Raw genomic sequence first — 20,093 nt, forward strand, 5'->3', positions numbered from 1 at the left:
CCGAGTGATAAAAAATTTCTTTGGTTCCTAAGACTAGCCAATAAAGTTCATCTTAACCAAAAATCATTTAACCCTTATTGTGCGTTATAAGATTCACAAAAGACAAACATATTACCACTGTAATGACTGTAATAATTGGGTAGTGTAGTAAATAATGATTAAAACGCTTGGAACGTTTACAGCTTATTGTTTGACAAATCCGCTTTGAAAGTTTTTTTTTAACATGTTATCCTTTACAATAAATAATAAAAGCTCACTGCTTAACAAGTCGAAAAAGCTCTCAGTAACGGATAGGTGAAAAACTCTAGCGACGCGACGCGAAATAAAACCTAATCCATTTCTGTTCTTCTGTCAAGTTTGCCAGTACAAAAAAGAAAAATTTGAGTTAGGTCTCTTTCGCGTCGCTTTGTGAAGCTAGAGTAAATTGTGAACGTTCTAAGCGCTTTATTCCTTACAAAATCAATTGCTCCTAAACGTGATAAGAGTATTAAAGTGGTACAACGCGTTATTTCCCGTTGTTACCGATAATTGGGATGACTGGCAATTTCTAAAAGGTTAAATAGCATTATATGTCTCGGTACAAAATTAATAAATAAATCGTTGGGCCTTATATAGTTGCTCGAAGCAATTCCGTTATTTTTATCTTAACAAAGTAGATAGATAAACGCACAACAAATATGTCTCTTATCTAGTTCGTACCGCCAGTATTTAACAAACAAATCGAATTGCGTTTGGATTTCATTGTGATCGTGTTGCTAAAGATTAAACTAAGAAATCATAAAAGTAACTTAGTCGAAAGTATTGCTAAATATTTTCTATTATTGTGCAGTGGTGGATACGACAGTGTTTTGAAATTTGTAGTATCATGTCTTTTCATTCACAAACGGCAAGCATATCAGCAATATAATTATTGAATCTTTTCCTTTTTCGGTCCTACTACATTTTCGAGAGATTGATATAAAATCTTTTACTTCAATGTTTCGTATTATAATACATAAGACAATATTAGCCTAAGTTGAATGTCCGTTATATCAATCTATCTGTAAAAAATTCGCATTTTTTTTGGGCGATAAGTTTTTCGTTGTGGAATTAGTGTACGATTTCAATATCCAATTTTCACATAAGATATTTAATCAATGTTGATGTTACGTTACGTTTGTGTATATTGTCACGACGATAATGCATGTGAAATTAATAGGAAAAATTGGATTGAAATCGATTGTACTCAAGAACAGTGATTTTCAAAAATTATCTTTCTGTGAAAATATGTATCAATTCGGCAAAGTGTTTTAGACGAATTTCCATCTGAAAACCCTGTCTAGATACTAGATACTAGATGCTTTCAAGTAAATGAGAAACGAAAACGAACACAAAGACGAATTTACAGAATCTTTACGATTCTCAAATCCCTATATCGATCACACCGTTTCGACTTGAGATGGAAGATGCAACATAATAACACATGAGCATTATCAGCTAGCAATACAATTAACGATAGCGATATGATTAAACCTAAGAACTGGACTTTTTAAGCTGCAGACTGAATTTTAACTGTTTGCTGGTTAAAAGCTGTTGATGCGTTGAATTGCGTTACATTTTTCTGAAAATATGCTCCTCCGACTCTTCATTGTAATGCCCCTACACGTATTCCACTGTCTGACAGTTTAACAAAGAAGATTTTGACCTTGCGTAGCGGCGTTTGATGTTAAGACGTCGCGAAAACAAATTTGTTGTTTTTCATGTTTTTCGATTGAATTCCGTTTTTCAAAAAAAGACATTTCGTATGTGTCTAGTGTTGTGAGTGTTTCGAAAATATTCAACTAACTAAACCAAAGTAAATTAATCAACAAAATGAGATCACATATGAATGTTTTCAACAATATGACCACCCAAAATACGACAACACCCCAACCGCCACCTCGACGACGAGCATACTCAATGGGACAGGCTCGGACTACCAACCAAGCATATCCAAGAAGATCGCTGTTCGACACTGCAACGAATTATGTAAGTTTCGATTTTCCAAAAAAAAAAACGACGCATGGACTCCTCATATCGAAATAAGATAAATCCTGTAACATCAATCGGAGAAAAATCATCAAACTTTAATTCGATGTTCAATTAGTCAAAATTATCATCGATCAATATGTGGTGCGATTGTTTGAATTTACACTTATCAGTCGGCTATACGTGTATCATTTTAAGATATGTAAATGTTCATGCTTAATGGAAACGGATGACAAAGAATAAAAACGGAAGTTATTATTCAATGACCGAACACAATACTATACTAGTTTGAAGCTAATATGTACAATGGGAAACACTTGATAGTCACGCTTGTGTGAGGGTCTAATTAATAATTTTTGTAAAGAAATGTTGAACATAGTACGGCAGCATAATTCAACATAATATCATGCTAACACTTGGGGGCGGTTTATTTGAATTAAAATTTGTATCTTTTCCAAACAAGTTGAACTTAATTCAACAAATTTAAATTCAACACAAAAATAAAGAGATGTACAGTTGTCTGGATAGAGTCATTCAGTAACAGTAACTTTTCTGCACATTTACAAGCGCATATTTAATTCATGAATGCAATCGTATGTATGACATGTAATGAATGAAAATGTACTGAGTTTCTTTTTCATGAAATTGCATACATAACCCACTTAACGAATGGAGAACAGAAAAAAAAATATTTGGAAAAAATATAGCGTTGATAATACGATAAGATAAAATAAACGAAGATAGTACAAACAGTCCATTTAACCTTTATATCATTTTTTTCAATTTCACACCAATTTCAGTTGGAATATGACACTCCGTAGCGGTATCACTAGATAATCCAAAAGTTGTGTGCCTTTTTCTAACCAAATATTCCCAAATTCGTTTATTATTTCTTTGAATATTCGTGTAAATCGAACTACAACTTTTTTCGCTAAAAATAATTCACGTTCGTTGTTGTGATATATATAAACAAAAATCGTGTTTGCTGTTTTTTTTAATGCCGTAGAGCCCGTTACGCCGAAGATCGTAAATGTGGCTGTATGTTCGGAAAAAAATAGTCTACTCTCATTAATTTATTTTATCAGAATGTCGTCATCGAGGCGGTCTCTCGTAAATGTGAGTAAAAGAAAAATGTGTCCCATCAAACTGCAATGAACTTATTCATCTGCAGATAGAAGTCCCCAATTGTGTGTGTTTGGAAAATTACGATCATATAAGCTTATTATATCCCAATCTTTAATGCATAACTTATCATGTCATACGGATATCGACTGTGTTTAAATTTCTGCGAAATATATTACGTCTAATCCAACGTCTAATCTTTCGAGTGCCATTTTTAAAATGTTTTTCATGAATCGTGTGAAAAAAAAAGAGTTTAAACCAACCAGGACCGTATGAGCTGTCTGGCTGTCTCATGAATGAGAGTTTGATACTAAAAATTTGTTATTCAAAAGTTGAGAAAACAACGTGATAAAATACTGGCAAAGAGTGCAGATCGTTTACTAATTGCTTTAGTTTACTGAACCAGTTTTTTTTTTTATTCAATAGTGATCACGTTACACACTCAGAAAAATGTAACGATAAGATTGAGTATAGATTTTGAATTACACTTCACGATATGATGTTTCTTGAATCGATATAGTGCATGACCACAATATGTTTTGTTTTGTCAAAATCGCTAAAAATAATTTTATTGCCAACAAATAAATAATGACCAGAATAACCAGATATATCCGGATTGAAGTGATTGATAGAAAATCGGAGATGAGATAACGTAGTTTAAAATGTATCGTCACGAGAAGATTGCAGTTATTGAAGACCATTGAAGAGTTATAAAATTCGCTTCCTACATGGTTCGACTGTTTTAATTCAGTCATGATAGTATGGTTAGCTGATGTCCCTTTCGTTTGAAAATGATTTAATAGTATATTACTCCCTCAATCCAAAAATGTATTTTGACTAAACTAGGAAGTTGGACTAAGCCGAAAATGTGAGATTCATAATCCAGCTCGTCAAAATAAAATTCTTATTCGAAATTTTAGAATCGGTTGGCCCAGCTACACTACTACTGCGATGGTATGGCTACGGCAATAAACCATAATTCTAACTGGCTACAGTTAGGATCATACCATCGCCTACATTTGAGAAAAACACTTCTATTAGGGCATGTCGCCCGTTCAACGTTCATGTTTATTCTGCCTTTTTTCCTTACAAGTACCTCGTATTTATACCCTGATTCATGACCACCTTTGGCCAGTTTCATTTTAAGAGGTTACTTGATTGAAGTCATTTCATTCAGTGGAATCACTCGTGGAATTCCGCACAATTCTGATGCTATTTTATGTGTCGACGCAAAATTAAAACCATTCTCTATGTTCTATGACATGGTACGTGAAAATAAGTGTTGACTCAACTAGAACACGTAATCAGACTTTTAAATCTTAATCATACTTCCAGTTGTAGACTAATCAAATTCCTATAAACTTGGAAAACGGAACCCAGAGAGTCTATTCTGATTGATTATTCATTGTACTCATACAGCGAATAGCAATACTGCTCCCAACAACTCTATCAACGTCAACATTCACTACTATTATCAGATAAAACATTATGAAGTCATCAATTATTGTGATTATGACGACGACAATAGATATACATTTATTGGTGCAATTTTACTGATTATAATGACTCTAACTAACTCAACGTAAATTAAACAAAAAGGTAGTCAGGCTAATGAGACTAAGATGGATCAATAATTTAAAATAAAAAAACTTTTGATTAACCTTGATCGATATGTAAAATCAATGCAATTCCAAACAAATTGCAGAATCATCAGAATCGTTTAATTAAAACTAAGTTAACTTTTACCAAAGTCATTCTGAATTGGAATCTTTCTTCTGATATTCCCAAAACCTTAATTACAGTTTCGGCAGGTTAGTAGTCTATTTTATCGAAAAATTTCAAGTTTAATTCAAATCTAACTTGTTGTCAAATCTATAAAATCTATTTCGTATTGTAAACAATTCTTTAACGTAACTAGCTGCATGCGTTTTTTCACGTCCTCTGTCAAGTTTTGTACGTTTATTTTATATCGCCTCTGTGTTTGTATGTGTGCTGAGTAGCTAAAAGTATTTTTTTCACGAAAAAAAAAATTCACAAAAAATCTAATTTCCTCAACTCCACCCTTTTGCAAACGTGTTTAATTAAATAAAAATAAAATTAACGTAGTGTCTCGCTGTTGTAGCTATAGAAGTCAGTCAGTGTTTTTGTTTAATTTTGGTGCCAGAAAAGTGATTCATTCCTTTTGTGGTTGAGAGGAGAATTGGACGGAACAAAAATAGTGTATAACCAGAAGAATATTTGAAAATGTCTTCAGATGAAAATTCAGAAAATATAATTTACGGATGTGGCTCTACCAATTCCGACGAGCCTGTAGTGAGTAAACTGTATTTGGATATAAAATTTATGGGTGATCGGTGATGTGCTACAATTAATTTGCCAAACGGCAGACGATAATTTGCTAATTACATATGATGACTAACTGTGTGACATTTGCCATTATAAAAAATCAATTGATAACGTTGATCCACTACATTAATAAAGCGCTTGGATAATTTATTTAGCAGCAGAAAGAAATTCTTAACTTGATTTAAAATATACGCATTCACATTCCAATTTATAACTCTCAATTTCTTTGCCGCATTATTTTTTAAGATATGTTTACTGAGACTATTATACACATTTCGTCTTAAAATTAGTTCTATTCAGTGCATTAACGGGTGTACTAATTAAGATACAATTCGATTTTTTTGTGTGTGGTACAGTTCTTTGCTTTATAATGATAATGTCGTACAATGAAGCTACAAAGTGACCATGAACTAGCGTGTGTATATGTTGGTTGAATGTTGGTATCGTAAAAGAATTTATCAATCGATATAAAAACGATACTCTTGATTGTAAGACTACGAACAAAAATATGATATTTTGCATGTAGCATATTTGTCAGGTTTAATCGAACAGGTTGTTGTTTATATTTATATATGAAAATCAAAATACAATCGAGCCACACACATTTCGTGTGTTCACCAAACTTAAAACTTTTCGATTATAAGACGTAAATTATTCCTTGCATGTTTTTTATTCGCTATTTGAAATGGTCGATTGGAGAATAAAGTGCAGTAGATGGTCATATATATGGCCTCTTCGACTGGAATATCATTTCCTCTTAGTATACTTATATTTTGATGAACGTCAGTTGTTTAAAGCGAATTAGCTTTAATAAAAAAAAATTATGGCGCAACCTTTACATGCCTAATAGCCATTCCCATTATGTGTGTGAAGTATCTGCGAAAAAAACCTGCGAATTTTAAATGTCCAAAATTTGATTCTTGTACAGAGGCTTTCCCGCAACTTTTTGTAAAAGGAAAAATGGTGCACATCTCCGTATGTATTTCAAAAACCATTCTCCTTTTACAAAATGTTGCGGAAAAGCCTTTGTACAAGGAAACAAATTTTGGACATTTAAAATTCGCAGGTTTTTTTCGCAGATACTTCACACACATATTCCCATTGCCTATTTACATTCACGATTTATAACGTCTTCAGCTCGGATAACGAAATGAGTGTCATTTCCATCATACTTATTCGTAATCATTAAAAAAAAACCTTTAAGAGTGATGCAAGTCTGAACTCTTAACAATTTTTTTTAACTAAATTTTCATACTCAAAACTGCGTCACAAATAGCAGATCATTCAGCTTTGAAAACATTTTTTTATTTTTAAATCCTTCTCAACATTTGGCACTCAGATATCCTCGCTTAATTCATTGTGGACAAGAGTGACGTCAAAAGTTTCTGTAATTATGTTCCTTATTTAATTTTTTTATAGTGGACTTGCGTCACGCTCTCTTACTAGCATGTTACTGAATTTCTGTCATTGACTCTATGATTACTAACGGTAGACCAAAAGTGTTGCATTGTTGCATTTTTGTTGTATTTCAGTACAAAATTTTTTGAAATTGTTGTATTAAAACAACACGTCTCCTAAGGGTGGACGAGCTATTAGGGGAAGTTAAATGCTCTTCAGTACAAAACAACACAAATGAAGGAATTCATTAATTTCCAATCAAATATTTAAATCACATTTTTATTTCAATCGGCCCAGAATCCTTATTTGCATAATTCTGCAACTGCGTCTTAATCTCCAATTGATCTGTATGGAATTGATCGTATCAACGGTGTAATTAGGCCGGTGTCGTGGGTCGGAAATCATACAAATGTTCTCCAAGCAAACTTAAAGTTCTCAAATTAAAAGTATTCTCCCGAATTTCACAACTCAAAACTTTCTCCAAGCATTTCTTGGTAAGACTTCTTACCAATGGCCGGTGGACTCTCACCCATACACGCGTGGTAGTAAAATGTGAATGTTCATAATAGACCAGCAAAACAGATCATGCACGCATGTGAATTTTGACCCGAAATTGTATTATCTTTAGTACGTAGGTTCTCAAGAAAGTCAAATGAAATCAAATCAAATCTGAATGAACATGATGACTAAAAAGACGATATCGAAAAATAAAGGATTAGTCTTTCCTTTGTAACACAATTGGATCATTTATTTATGCATATTCACGGTGGATTAACTTACTCTTCCGTATGGAACTAGGTCCCACCTGTTGGGTGGGTCAGATCCCTTGACTGTTTGAACCTGAACTTCTTAATAGATTTTGTCTTGGGAATAATTTATTGGTTGATTAAAAAGAACTACTAGAACGGTTTAAATCTCTTATTAATAATTTAGTTATGTTTAGTTTTACTGAAAATCTTCGTAAAGTCTTGAAACGTTACAAAGCGATACTAATTTTTGATTCATTTTTGATTCAAAACTTCATTTTCTGTTACTGGTCTGGTTTTATGCTCATATTAGACCGTTATTGTCTATAAAATGATGAATGTCTTCAATAAAAATGAAACTCGTGTGAATTGCGGCCCTCGCTTCGCTCTGGCCGCAAACTCCACACTCTTTAATTTTTTGTGATTTATTCGCTTTGCTTAACAGACAAAATAAATAACAAGAAACAATTATTGAAATAGATCCAAAAATTCGTTTAGCAACAGCAGCAGCTCTTTTACTGAGAACTACTTACAGATGGTTGAACCGATGCCACCTATTTTCGAACTTGACCTGAGGATTTCACGACTTCATCGAATAAAAAAAAGTTTTTGAAAATCTGTTGAACTTTGCTCGAGTTATCGTGTTAACATAGAGCAGAAAAGGCTTCTTTCGAGAACTACCACCAGATGGTGGAACCTATACCGCCCATTTTCGAACTTGACGTGAGGATTTCAATACTTCGTCGATTAAAAAAAAGTTTTTGAAAACCCGTTGAACTTTGCTCCAGTTATCGTGTTAACAAAGAGCAGAAAAGGCTTCTTTTGAGAACTACTACCAGATGACTGAACCGATACCACCAATTTTCAAACTGGACCTGAGGATTTCAATGCTTCATCGAATAAAAAAAAGTTTTTGAAAATCGGTTAAACTTAGCTCCAGTTATCGTGTTAACAAAGAGCAGAAAAGGCTTCTTTCGAGAACTACTGCCAGATCCTTGGACCGATTTCACCCATTTTCAAACTTGACCTGAGGATTTCAATCCTCTATCGATTAAAATTTTTTTGAAAATCGGTTGAGATTTGCTCAAGTTATCGTGTTAACAAAGGGCACAAAATTTTAACATTTAACGTTTTTTCATCATACTTCCATACATTTTTAATCAAAGTGAACGTGTTATGTACGGTGTATTTGTTTTTGTAAAACCCATGACTTACAGTCAAGGGAATAATGATCAACAAGATAGTGTTTTTTGAAATTGATGGCTAGCATTTAATGATCGTTTGTTTTATTCTGTTTCAGAACACTGAAGGAACTAGTCAACTAAGAATAAAAGTTTTAGGCGGTCAATCACTTGCTAAGAAAGATATATTTGGGGCCAGGTAAACCGATGAAAAATAAATTATTTTAAAATTTAAATATCTTCGACTCATTGATCTTTCAGCGATCCATATGTTAGAATAGATTTAAATACCATAAATGGAGACATAAATATTGATTCTGTACTGACAAAAACAAAGAAAAAGGTGAGCTATAACTGAAATGAACATCTGAAACCTTAAATATTCCTAAATTTTCGATTTTTCTTGCAGACATTAAACCCAGTATGGAACGAAGAATTTGTATTTAGAGTGAAACCAGCTGAACACAAATTAGTTTTTCAAGTATTTGATGAAAATCGACTTACTCGTGATGACTTTTTGGGGCTAGTTGAAGTGGCACTTATAAATCTACCAAAAGAACAAGATAATCGCGCTATACCACCAAAGAGTTATCCATTGCGGCCACGAAGGTCAGTTGGGTATGTCGGCTTATTAGCTTCGTATCTTTTTTTAAATGTTGCGTTTTTAGAGTTGTATAGTCTGGAATTTAATAAAGCATGAGATACAGGAATGTCAGACCATTTCAACTTTAAAAGCGCAAAAATCTGTAATTTTCATTCGAACTTTAATACCCAATTCTATTTCTCTTTTATTTTTCATTTGCGATTATCTGTCGTAATATTGTATGCCTGTGCTGAGCATGCTAAATTTTGTATTTATACTTTGTGCAAACCAAGCTAAATTGATAAACCAGTTACACAGTTACCAATTAAATTTGTACCGAAGTTCGTATCCGAAAAATGTTGAATAAATATTAGTCGCATTAAGATTTCCGTTACAAGCCATCCGCATTTTTTCTTTACTGTCCATGCCGTCAAGCGGATTCAAATACTCTGAAATTTGATCGGTTGTTGATATTTTTTAAAATAAATTTCTATTTGTGCGTTCGAAATCGTTGATTACGGTTGTATATAATACGTCGTTCTAGTTCCATCTTAATAATTGCAAGACTACAAAACTCGTCTCAAACAATAATTTAGTCACGGTACATTACCCCACTCTGAGGATAGATATACCTAACCAGCATGTTCACATTGCGGTAGTTAGTCTCATTTTGGATTATATTTGCATGTAATTATGATACTCTTTGGTTGTTTGTTGTGGAAATTACAAGAATTGACGTCATTCAATTTAATGAAGTCATAAAATCATAAAATTTTCTAAATTAGTGCCAAGTCGCGAGTACGTGGAACGCTAGACATTTATCATGCTTTTATCCGGGATTTGGACGACAACTCTGAAAATGTAACACCACCCGAATCGCCAACGCCACCGGAGAGTGCTACACCACCGGAATGGGATATCATCAATTCGCCCACATCTGTAAGTGATTCTGATTTCAGCATAATTAACTTCTCTCAACCAATGTACTACATAGCAGAACTCGTTTGGGGCACCTTCAGCGTCTGATCAGTTACCTGAAGGATGGGAAGAACGACAGGATGCTAATGGTCGAACGTACTACGTTAATCATGTTGCCAGAACAACGCAGTGGGAACGTCCATCAATGTGAGTCAAATTTTTTTTTTCGTAAATATGTTTGGAATTCAATTACACGATTCCATTGAAGATTTGTAGAATATTTGAGAAAAGATAAGCCAAATTAACTAGAAATAACTTTTCCTTTGATTTAGAAATTCGGCCAGAGAAGCCGAAGTGCGTAATCTAGCTGCGACCGAGTTCCATAGACGATTCCATATAAGTGTGGATGAGACAGAAGGTCAAGGAAATCAGGTAATTGTGTGCGGATTGATTTGAGTGCGTCGTGAAAGATTCCCTCTAATTTGCATGATATTGTAAAAACTGTTTTATTACCTTTAACTTCTGTCGTTTCTTGGTCTTTTGCATGACTTTGACTCATTTTACACATTTGTTTTAACACTTGGGATCACGCGCTGTCTATTTTATTAAAAATCAACTAAAAAGGATCATTCAATGGCATTTATGTCTGATGAATTGGATCTACCTCCACCATTAGCATACGATGATCAAGTCGATCGGCGTGACACATCACCGGACTCGATTGACGATAATTTTGACTTTGATGCAAATGTAGACGAAAATCATTTTTCTCTAACAACAAACGTTCCCACAGTGCCAGTGGTAAAATTAAAAACTTTCGTCTCAAATTGTGCCATATTTGCTTGAGCTGGCTTATATTTCAGTATACAGTGATATTTCGGTGAATACTTGGCAGTTGAATTATGTGTATCACCTGTCTGTGTATGCATTTACTGGAATATAAGCCGGCTCTAGTCGCTCTAGTTTTGGGCTCTCTTTAAAGGTAGAAATTTGATAAAGATATGCTACAGGAATCATGAAACATTTGGATTGACTTGTTTTTGTTGCTTAAACTTACACACACAATCGGAAAACAAAATTAGAAAAAATTGTCCAATTCTTTTCGGATAAATTGAATTTGAAATTAAATTGGGAATTTCAAAGATTGTAGAACACAGAGCTGTGTACTTTTTTGGTTTTTTGAATGACGCTAGTATTTTATATTTGAGAGTATTACGTTCACGTTTACAATTCAAAATAGTTAGTGGTTATTATACAGTCAGTCAGAGGCAGTGAAATTTCAGAATGAATTTGCTTCAGCTGTTTTTCAGCTGTGTAGGAACTGTAAAACCGTAAAAACAGTTTTGATTGTTTGTGTGGATCACCTGAAAAACAGCTGAAGCAAATTCATGCTGAAATTTCACCGCCTCCAACTGTAAGACTGCAATCATTAATTAAATGAAAACGCACCATCTGTAATTTTATAGTAGAAACTGCACCATTCACAGCCTCACTTACCAGTAATGATTCATAGTTTTTGATGAGAGGTTGTCCGCTATTTAATCCATTTAATCATTTTTACAATGCAAATTAAATTTTGAAACAATAAATTTATTTAAGGGCGACACATTAAGCCTTAACTCTGATCTGGGTACCATAAATAATTCATCCAGAGCTGGTTCGGTCACTTCACTTAATACACTTGGCAGTTCAAGGTGTTTATTTACAAAAACAAATCTGAATTTTTGTTGTTGAATTGAAATGTAAACGAGTGTTCAAAATTTCCATAACAGAAATGAATTCTCTCGAAGTGGATCTCAAAATTCTATAAATCGTCCGGTTCGACCGGCACCGGCCGTACCAGGTTTCCAAGACAGAGTGACAGGCCGTCGACGTGCTGCACCGCCAATACCAGCGACTAGGTGTGTGTCAGAATTTTGCTTTTTTTTAAATTTTATATTTTCCATCTTATAATCAGACGTTGTTCGACATGTAATTTGCTCTTGATCAACGAAAAACGTTTAATTTTTTTGATAAATTCGAAACTGTTTTATGTAAAGGCGTAATACAAGTCAAGATAATGGAGTTACAAGGGCGTATGTTGATACAACCGTGGACAATGAAAATAGTAATAGTGAGGTAGGGAGATAATGATGATTTCATTGACTTTTCTTTGTTTGTTTGTTGATTATTCATTCGGGTGGAGGATTTTTTTTATCATTTCCTAAGTTGGTTTTGTTTTGTTTGAACATCGAATTATAATATCAAGTATTTCGACTACATTGTCACAAGTCGTTACCGCATTTTTTTAGCTGTTCATATAGCATTTCATAGTCTTCTTCTATCTTAATTTTATACTCGTGGATCCACGACTTAATGACTCTATTTATTCTTCATCCAATAATTAATTTTTGACTAACTTTTCGTTTAAACTTCATATCATTTGCTATGAGAGTGTGGCGGTTTCGAGCACATAACAGTATTTTTGGTATTTTAATTCTGCTAGAACATTTGGAGATTGTTTCATGAATTCAACATTATTAGGATTGTGAACATTGGCCGACATAAACTGAACCGATGAACACATAAAAATACTTACTTCATGTGCATGTATTTCTAAACTGGAAATTTGCATTTACACACACACACTTTCGTTGCACTTCCGTTTACGTTTTTCATCTCTCATACCTGTGTCATACACAATGTGTAAACATTCTCTTTAATTAAGTCATATTCACCAATTTCTCATACAAAAACATTACAATACAGAACGAAGAAGTGGATAGTGCTGAAAGTCCTTCAAACAATGCAACACGGTCATCATCAACATCGCAATCCCGACAAAGTTCAACAGACGAACAATCAACGGGATCAGAGACAAATAATTTAGATTCTGGATTGCCTACCGGATGGTCAATGCAAATGGCGCCGAATGGTAGAATGTTCTTTATTGATCATAATGAACGCAAAACATCCTGGGTGGATCCTAGAACTGGACGTGCAAGTCCGATGCCAAATCAAGCAAGAAAGCCAGAAGATGATTTAGGGCCATTGCCTGAGGGATGGGAAGAACGAGTACATTCAGATGGACGGATATTTTTCATAGACCATAGTGAGGAAATCATTTTATGTTTCAAGGATTCTGTAGTAACCTTTCGGGTATCTTTGTTTCGTCAGACACGAGAACAACGCAGTGGGAAGATCCACGATTGTCGAATCCTAACATAGCCGGCCAAGCAGTACCTTATTCAAGAGATTACAAACAAAAGTACGAATACTTTAAAAGTCAACTTAGAAAACCCGTAAGTGCATCAGTCATTTTTTGGCAATTCATAAAATAACTAAATCCTGTATCGAAACAGACAAACGTGCCTAATAAATTCGAAATTAAAGTTCGGAGAATTTCGATCCTGGAGGACTCTTATCGGATTATAAACTCGGTCAATAAAACCGATTTACTCAAAACAAAATTGTGGATTGAATTTGAGGGTGAAGCTGGCCTAGGTAAGTGTCTCACAGTGAGATTGACTGAGAAAAACATGTAAAATAATGTTTATCGAATTCAATCATCCGATAGATTATGGTGGCCTGGCTAGAGAATGGTTCTTTTTACTGTCAAAGGAAATGTTTAATCCTTACTACGGTTTGTTCGAGTACTCTGCCATGGACAATTATACGCTACAAATCAATCCATTTAGTGGATTATGCAACGAGGAACATTTGAATTATTTCAAGTTCATTGGAAAGGTAGCTGGCATGGCTGTATATCACGGGAAGTTGTTGGATGGTATGCGAAATATTTGTTTCGATTGACCGTAACTTTTACAATTGTATCGCTTTTACAGCCTTTTTCATTCGCCCGTTCTACAAAATGATGCTGCAAAAACCAATCGATTTACGAGACATGGAGTCCGTAGACATGGAATATTACAATTCACTTTTATGGATAAAGGAAAACGATCCGAGTGAGCTGATGCTGACGTTTTGTTTGGATGAGGAAACACTCGGACAGACCACCCAAAGAGAATTGAAACCAAATGGAGCTGACATCGAAGTAACAAACGAAAATAAAGACGAATACATTAGGTAAGATTTTCGGGTAATTTGAACGAGTTATCGATTTTCATAATATTTTACGTTTTACGCAGACTGGTCATTGAATGGCGTTTCGTAGCCAGAGTTAAGGAGCAAATGTCATCATTTTTAGAGGGATTCGGTTCCATTTGTCCCCTTGCATTACTGAAAATATTTGACGAAAATGAATTGGAATTACTTATGTGTGGCATACAAAATATTGGTAAGTTTGCAACTAATTCATTTGTCACCAAACATTCGACTAATTGCTTCCAATTCTGTATGAAGATGTTAAAGACTGGAAGAAAAATACACTTTACAAAGGAGATTATTACGCCAATCATCTGATTGTTCAATGGTTTTGGAGGGTAAGTGATATCGTTGCATATTTCATCTATAAATCAGTATCGACATGCCAATTGTTTTTGTTCAGGCGGTGCTCTCATTTTCAAATGAAATGCGTTCGCGATTACTACAATTTGTAACTGGCACATCACGCGTTCCAATGAACGGATTCAAGGAATTATATGGATCGAATGGGCCACAAATGTTTACAATCGAAAGATGGGGTACTCCAGAAAACTTTCCACGAGCACACACCTGGTAAGTTTGATAAGAATTGTTGGTGAGATATCTTCATATCGATGTCATCTATGACGTTCGAAGTTTACGCGTCCGGATAGCAACATTCAATTGCATTTAGATTTGTTGAGGAATATTACATTTCTCTTGCTTGGCTTCTCGAGCGTTTGAAGCACAGTGAGCACATCATTACTACAACAAACATATTGTATGTAGACAGCATAAGGTTTAAGTCGATCACCAATTAATTGTAGATCGGTCTATACTTCTAGGTGGGTTGAATTTTACATTTTATTTCATTCCAAAACGCCTTACCACTGGTTGCATTCTGGATGGCAGAGAGAATCTTTTCCGGATGAAATTTTCTTTTTTAAATATGTTATTCCCATGCCTCACCGACGAGCAATTTTATTTCTTATTTACTGGAGGTAATATCTGAATAATGAAGCTTTAAAATGTTACTAGCATATTGGAGATCGAGGTCTCCATTCGGATAGTGTAGGTCAGTAAATTCTCCCGACCATTACTTTTTGTCAAAAAAAAAAATTCGACTTCATATGCGAAATCATGACATATAAGGCATGTGTGGTATGCCAGAATAGTTGTTGGCTCTACATTGTGGAGTGACCATTGGAGATCAGCACCGTGTGATGTAATCTCATAGAGTATCTAGGACAATCGCAATCTACTAAAATCTACTAATGTAAAAGTCGACCCACCTTCTAAATTACGGAAATTCTATGTGAAACTTGGGTCTCCCAATCTTCCTCATTTTTCTAACTTCTACCCGCACTCCGGTTCTATTCACAAATTTTCAGTAAAGTCTCAAAGATTTTCCTACAGTCAGAGGCAGTGAAATTTCAGACTGAATTTGCTTTAGCTATTTTTCAGCTGATAGAAACGGTTTCTACTTGTTTATACGGTTGAAGCTACTACACGCACGCACGGGGTATTAAAACAGCTGAAGAAAATTCATGCTGAAATTTCATTGTATCTAACGAACCATTTTTCCCAGAACCGTAAGCGGATAACAATTTTTTTTTTAATTTACGGTTAATTTTCAGCTTCAATCGCTTGGATTTACCGCCATACGAAAGCTACTATCATCTAAAGGACAAATTAGTAAAAGCCATCGAAGGAAGTCAAGGTTTTGCTGGTGTCGACTAGATCGGTTATGCTAGCCAAGTTGAAATAACGTTCAAACACCCACATAACATCACACACAACTCTGATCATTGGATCTTTACTTAAAAACAAAGAGAATGTAACAGTAGATTTGCTTCATCTATCAACAAAACAAAAAATAAATAAAATAAAATGGAGGATCGAGCAGTACATTCCTGAGAACGAAGTGAAATTTACTTTTCGTTATGTTGTGCGTAGTGTACAAATTAATTATTCATTTTCGGATTAAATTCGGTATAAGAATGCAGCTAGTTAACATCTCGAGTGTCAGTATTTTGTTGTTGTCATAGGATTCGTTTTAGATAGGCGACCGTGAACCATATAAAATGCGATTAAACATACACTCGACTGACTTTCTTTTAAATTTGTGTCAAACGTTTTTTTTTAGTGCGAGTTAAACGTTGAATGTTGGACACATAATTATTGTGGTTTTTTCAAACGAAAAGTCCCGTCTTCACTATGTGTCGCAGAGGAAAAGTCTGCTAGTTCTCTAGATAGGTTTCAAAATCATGAATAGATATGTGTGCTCAAAACAAGATAACAATCAAAGCAGCGAATTGACAACAACCGAACAACACGTACACTCAATGAATCATTCTCAGCTTCCTTTCATTAATTTTTTTCCTTTTCTTTTTTTTTGTTAATTTAAGTAAGTTAAAAGTTTTGATGTTCTTAGAAGTGTAAAGATGAGTGTAAATAAAATAAAGTTTAATCTAAAGAGAATATATTATACAAACGAATGATACCTTGCATGGTATTGCTTGCATGTTTAAAGTCCTTGTACAGAAATGCAGAAACAAAAACTAAAATTCAAAATTTTCAAGCCTATAATGTTGTTCGTGTTCCTTTAGTTGTGCGAGCTGATTAGGTGGTCTTCAAAAATGTACTTAATGAATACAGCCATTTTTCTGGTGAGAGAAAATGATGTTAATAGAAGCATTTTCCCATTGTAATAGAGTCTGTTAAACATGTTCCACTTATAAACATTCCCATCAAAAATTCATGATTCAACCATAAATAGTCCCCCAACCATCAATTCTTTATTCAATTCCAATAACTGTTATGAGAATTATCTGTTAATTAGCTGTAAATCAATAGCTTAGGTCAATTAATACTATTGTGCAATTCTTCCTTCCACATTTTGTTGTTATAGTCAACTGTACACGGAACGTTGACCTCTCTCACCATTTCTCAGGCATTCGTTGTTAGCTTAACCTTTTATTAATGGTAAACGAGTCACAATACAATTTTAAATCTGTTCTATTGTTTAGAATATATCGTGTTGCGATTGATACGATATGTCTTTTACTTCATTCGATCATGCATTTTTCTATATAATGGAGCACTTTAAGCTCATCGCGTATTTTTTTCGTCGATGTCGGTATATAAGTAGGTGGCTATCACCTTCTGAAAGGTTAAATAAAATTGAATGTTTTAGAAACTAAATAGTGCCTTCGGACCAAATTTCATGTAAAGATGTGGTTCTCTTAATAAAAATTTATGTTTATTTTTGCAAAACAAACTTAATCGGTTTATTAAATTAGGAATAAAATCTGATTTATTCGCGCACGTTACACAAGTTATATGGCACGTATTTTTGCGATTGATAAAACATTTACTTAGAAATTAAAATATACGCAAACGTTGGGTTTGGAATTGTAAAAACAAAATTAATAAAAAAGAAAGAAGAAAAAACCAAGCAAATTTTTGTAAATATTAATGAAAATTATTATTCTTTATTGTTGTTATAACATAAAAAAAACTAAGATTTACTAAAATATTTTACGCAATCAAATATACATTTACCTTTCACTATTTATACTATAAACCTATTATAAAACTTAAAAATTTTTATGTTTAAAGATAAATCTGAAAGAAAATATGCTACAAGTATAATTAATTATATTTTTGAAATTATAAATAAATAAAAATATTCAAATTCGATCAATTCTTTTTTACATTCTGTGAGAAATAATTTATTTTATAACAGGCCTCCCACTCCTCCTTATTTTCCTTAATCTCCTTATTTTATAGCGAACATCCTAAATCCTTCTTTTTTTTTGGTAAATACTCCTAATTTCATTCTTTTTTCGAAAAATTCAAAGAATTTCTTAGATTGACTACAACTTATGTATCGGTTATAACCACTGATGGTGTACTTTTAAATATTTTGTGTGCAGTGAATTTTCTTTCGATTTTAGGAAACCACTAAAGCAAACCTGAGAAGATAAGATCAATCTCCATTATACTAAATACTCAGTAAAGTAAAGTAATATCTAAGCGTAAATGCGAATTAAAAAAAAGTCGCAAAACGACGTTATATATACAAAATTTATCTTAATTTTTCTACAATTGTTAAAAGTTTCCTATGTGCAGAATGAGCACCAGCTGACTATCACCAGCTGATCTACTAACACACATTTATTGTATGATTAACAATCAAAACACATTCTTCACAATGTGTTTACTTCATTCATACGTGTTATGTGCGCCCATCGATGACGTTAAAGTAGAAATGCACTGTGTGTAGGTTGTCTTTGAATTGTTTACAATACACAGCGTTTTTGTTTGTACACCAGCTGGTGCTCGTTCTGCACATTGGAAACTTTTAGCAATTGTATTCGATCTTTAGGAATTATTTTGTTTTTTTTTTTCTTTAAAGTTTGATTTTATTACAAACAATCGAAAAGTACGTCATTTTACATGGGAATTATAAGTTGTAAATTTCGTTAAGCTTTTCTTTTTTCGGTTGTGTTCCAAGAATGCTACGCGCATTCCCAAGTTGAATGGCTAAAGAAATTCTTTCGTATAGAAACTTTTTGGCACGTATATCACCCAATTCTTTGATTAACAATTTCCCAACTTCATCAATAAAAGACTTCGTTTCATCACACCATGGACCTAAAGTTTCGAAAGCTAATCCAACAAATAAGAATTTTGACACCTGTGCTCACAAAACTGACTCTGTTCTATCACTACCACGGGCATGCGTATAAACACTCATAACCAGTTTTGATTGTATGAGTGAATCAGCTGAAGCAAATTTTGGCTGAAAGTTGATTTTCCTTTCATATACGACGACAAAAAAATTTTTGCAACAAGTGACGAAAAGTAGGACTTTCCGTTGCCTTTATTGCGAAAAACGTTGTATACAACTCGATGATAAATGTTTTTTTAGGCACACGGTGTGTATTGTCACACTTGGCCTACGGCCTCGAGTGCCTAAAAAAACATTTATCACTCGGTTGTATAAATAACTATTTTCGATTTTACCTTTTTGTTATATTACCACACAACCCGACCTGAGCCTTATTATTGATAATCTGTTATTCTCAATAATTCTGATAAATTCCGAGTTTTCAGAATTTTCCGGTATTACAATTGTTTTAGATCACTTGAAGTGTGCTAACGATGTTAGACCGTCGCACATTGCAGAAAATCCAATAAAAATGTCGAAGTGGCAAAATGAAGAATATAATTTGATGGTAAAACTCGAGGGAATATTTTGATTGAAAGGTCTGTGGTGCCAGTCAAGTCAAAGTTTTGAATTTCCTATTTTCGCCTGGTACAACAAGTTCTGGAAGTTTTAACTTGGACAATTTTTTTTTTCAAATCCTAATCTTTTCACCCAACATCGTTTTAGAATGAGATATACACTTCAGTCTTTGCAGCTTACTTTCATTTGAGGCAACATGTTTCATTACCAAGTAAACTTAAATAATGTTAGAAGTTAGTTCACACGAAAATAAGCTCCATGTCCTATATGCTACCATTGTCAATAAAAGTAATAGAACACATGGTTTTCCGATGGGGAAACTACTCGAGTAATCGATTACACACTCTCGAAGGAATTGCCTTAGCATCCGGTAATTAATAGGAGTTGAAGGAATTATAAGGAATTGACTGGAAATAATAGAAACTGAACGTAAATTAAAGGAAATACGGATAAGTATGATGAACGAAAGAATTAAA

General features: G+C 33.8%; 1 protein-coding gene and 1 long non-coding RNA gene across 14 annotated transcripts; one reads left to right on the forward strand and one right to left on the reverse strand.

Moving 5' to 3' along the window:
* Positions 1 to 1,663: 1,663 nt before the first annotated feature.
* LOC119081267 (E3 ubiquitin-protein ligase Nedd-4) lies at positions 1,664 to 17,792 on the forward strand. 13 transcript variants are annotated; one of them, XM_037190010.1, is made up of 19 exons: positions 1,664 to 2,007; positions 8,920 to 8,999; positions 9,062 to 9,143; positions 9,210 to 9,418; positions 10,169 to 10,322; positions 10,381 to 10,508; positions 10,634 to 10,733; positions 11,901 to 11,995; positions 12,074 to 12,202; positions 12,341 to 12,419; positions 13,050 to 13,392; positions 13,458 to 13,582; positions 13,643 to 13,784; positions 13,858 to 14,067; positions 14,126 to 14,366; positions 14,429 to 14,577; positions 14,643 to 14,722; positions 14,788 to 14,957; positions 16,001 to 17,792. In XM_037190010.1, exons 1-19 carry the CDS (start codon positions 1,852 to 1,854, stop codon positions 16,101 to 16,103), a joined length of 2,775 nt encoding a protein of 924 aa, XP_037045905.1. In that variant the 5' UTR covers positions 1,664 to 1,851; the 3' UTR covers positions 16,104 to 17,792. The 13 variants fall into 13 exon arrangements, with proteins under 13 accessions (XP_037045905.1, XP_037045906.1, XP_037045904.1 ...); XM_037190011.1 differs by having other exon boundaries at positions 9,210 to 9,409; positions 10,378 to 10,508; XM_037190009.1 differs by having other exon boundaries at positions 1,665 to 2,007; positions 10,378 to 10,508.
* On the reverse strand, positions 11,655 to 20,093 carry LOC119081270. Its single transcript, XR_005088472.1, has 3 exons — positions 20,082 to 20,093; positions 19,066 to 19,070; positions 11,655 to 11,721 (listed from the first exon to the last, which is right to left on the reverse strand). It is a non-coding gene; the product is annotated as an uncharacterized LOC119081270 (long non-coding RNA).

The sequence above is a fragment of the Bradysia coprophila genome, unplaced genomic scaffold (genome assembly GCF_014529535.1).
Source record: "Bradysia coprophila strain Holo2 unplaced genomic scaffold, BU_Bcop_v1 contig_358, whole genome shotgun sequence".
In the NCBI taxonomy this organism is placed as follows: Eukaryota; Metazoa; Arthropoda; class Insecta; order Diptera; family Sciaridae; genus Bradysia; species Bradysia coprophila.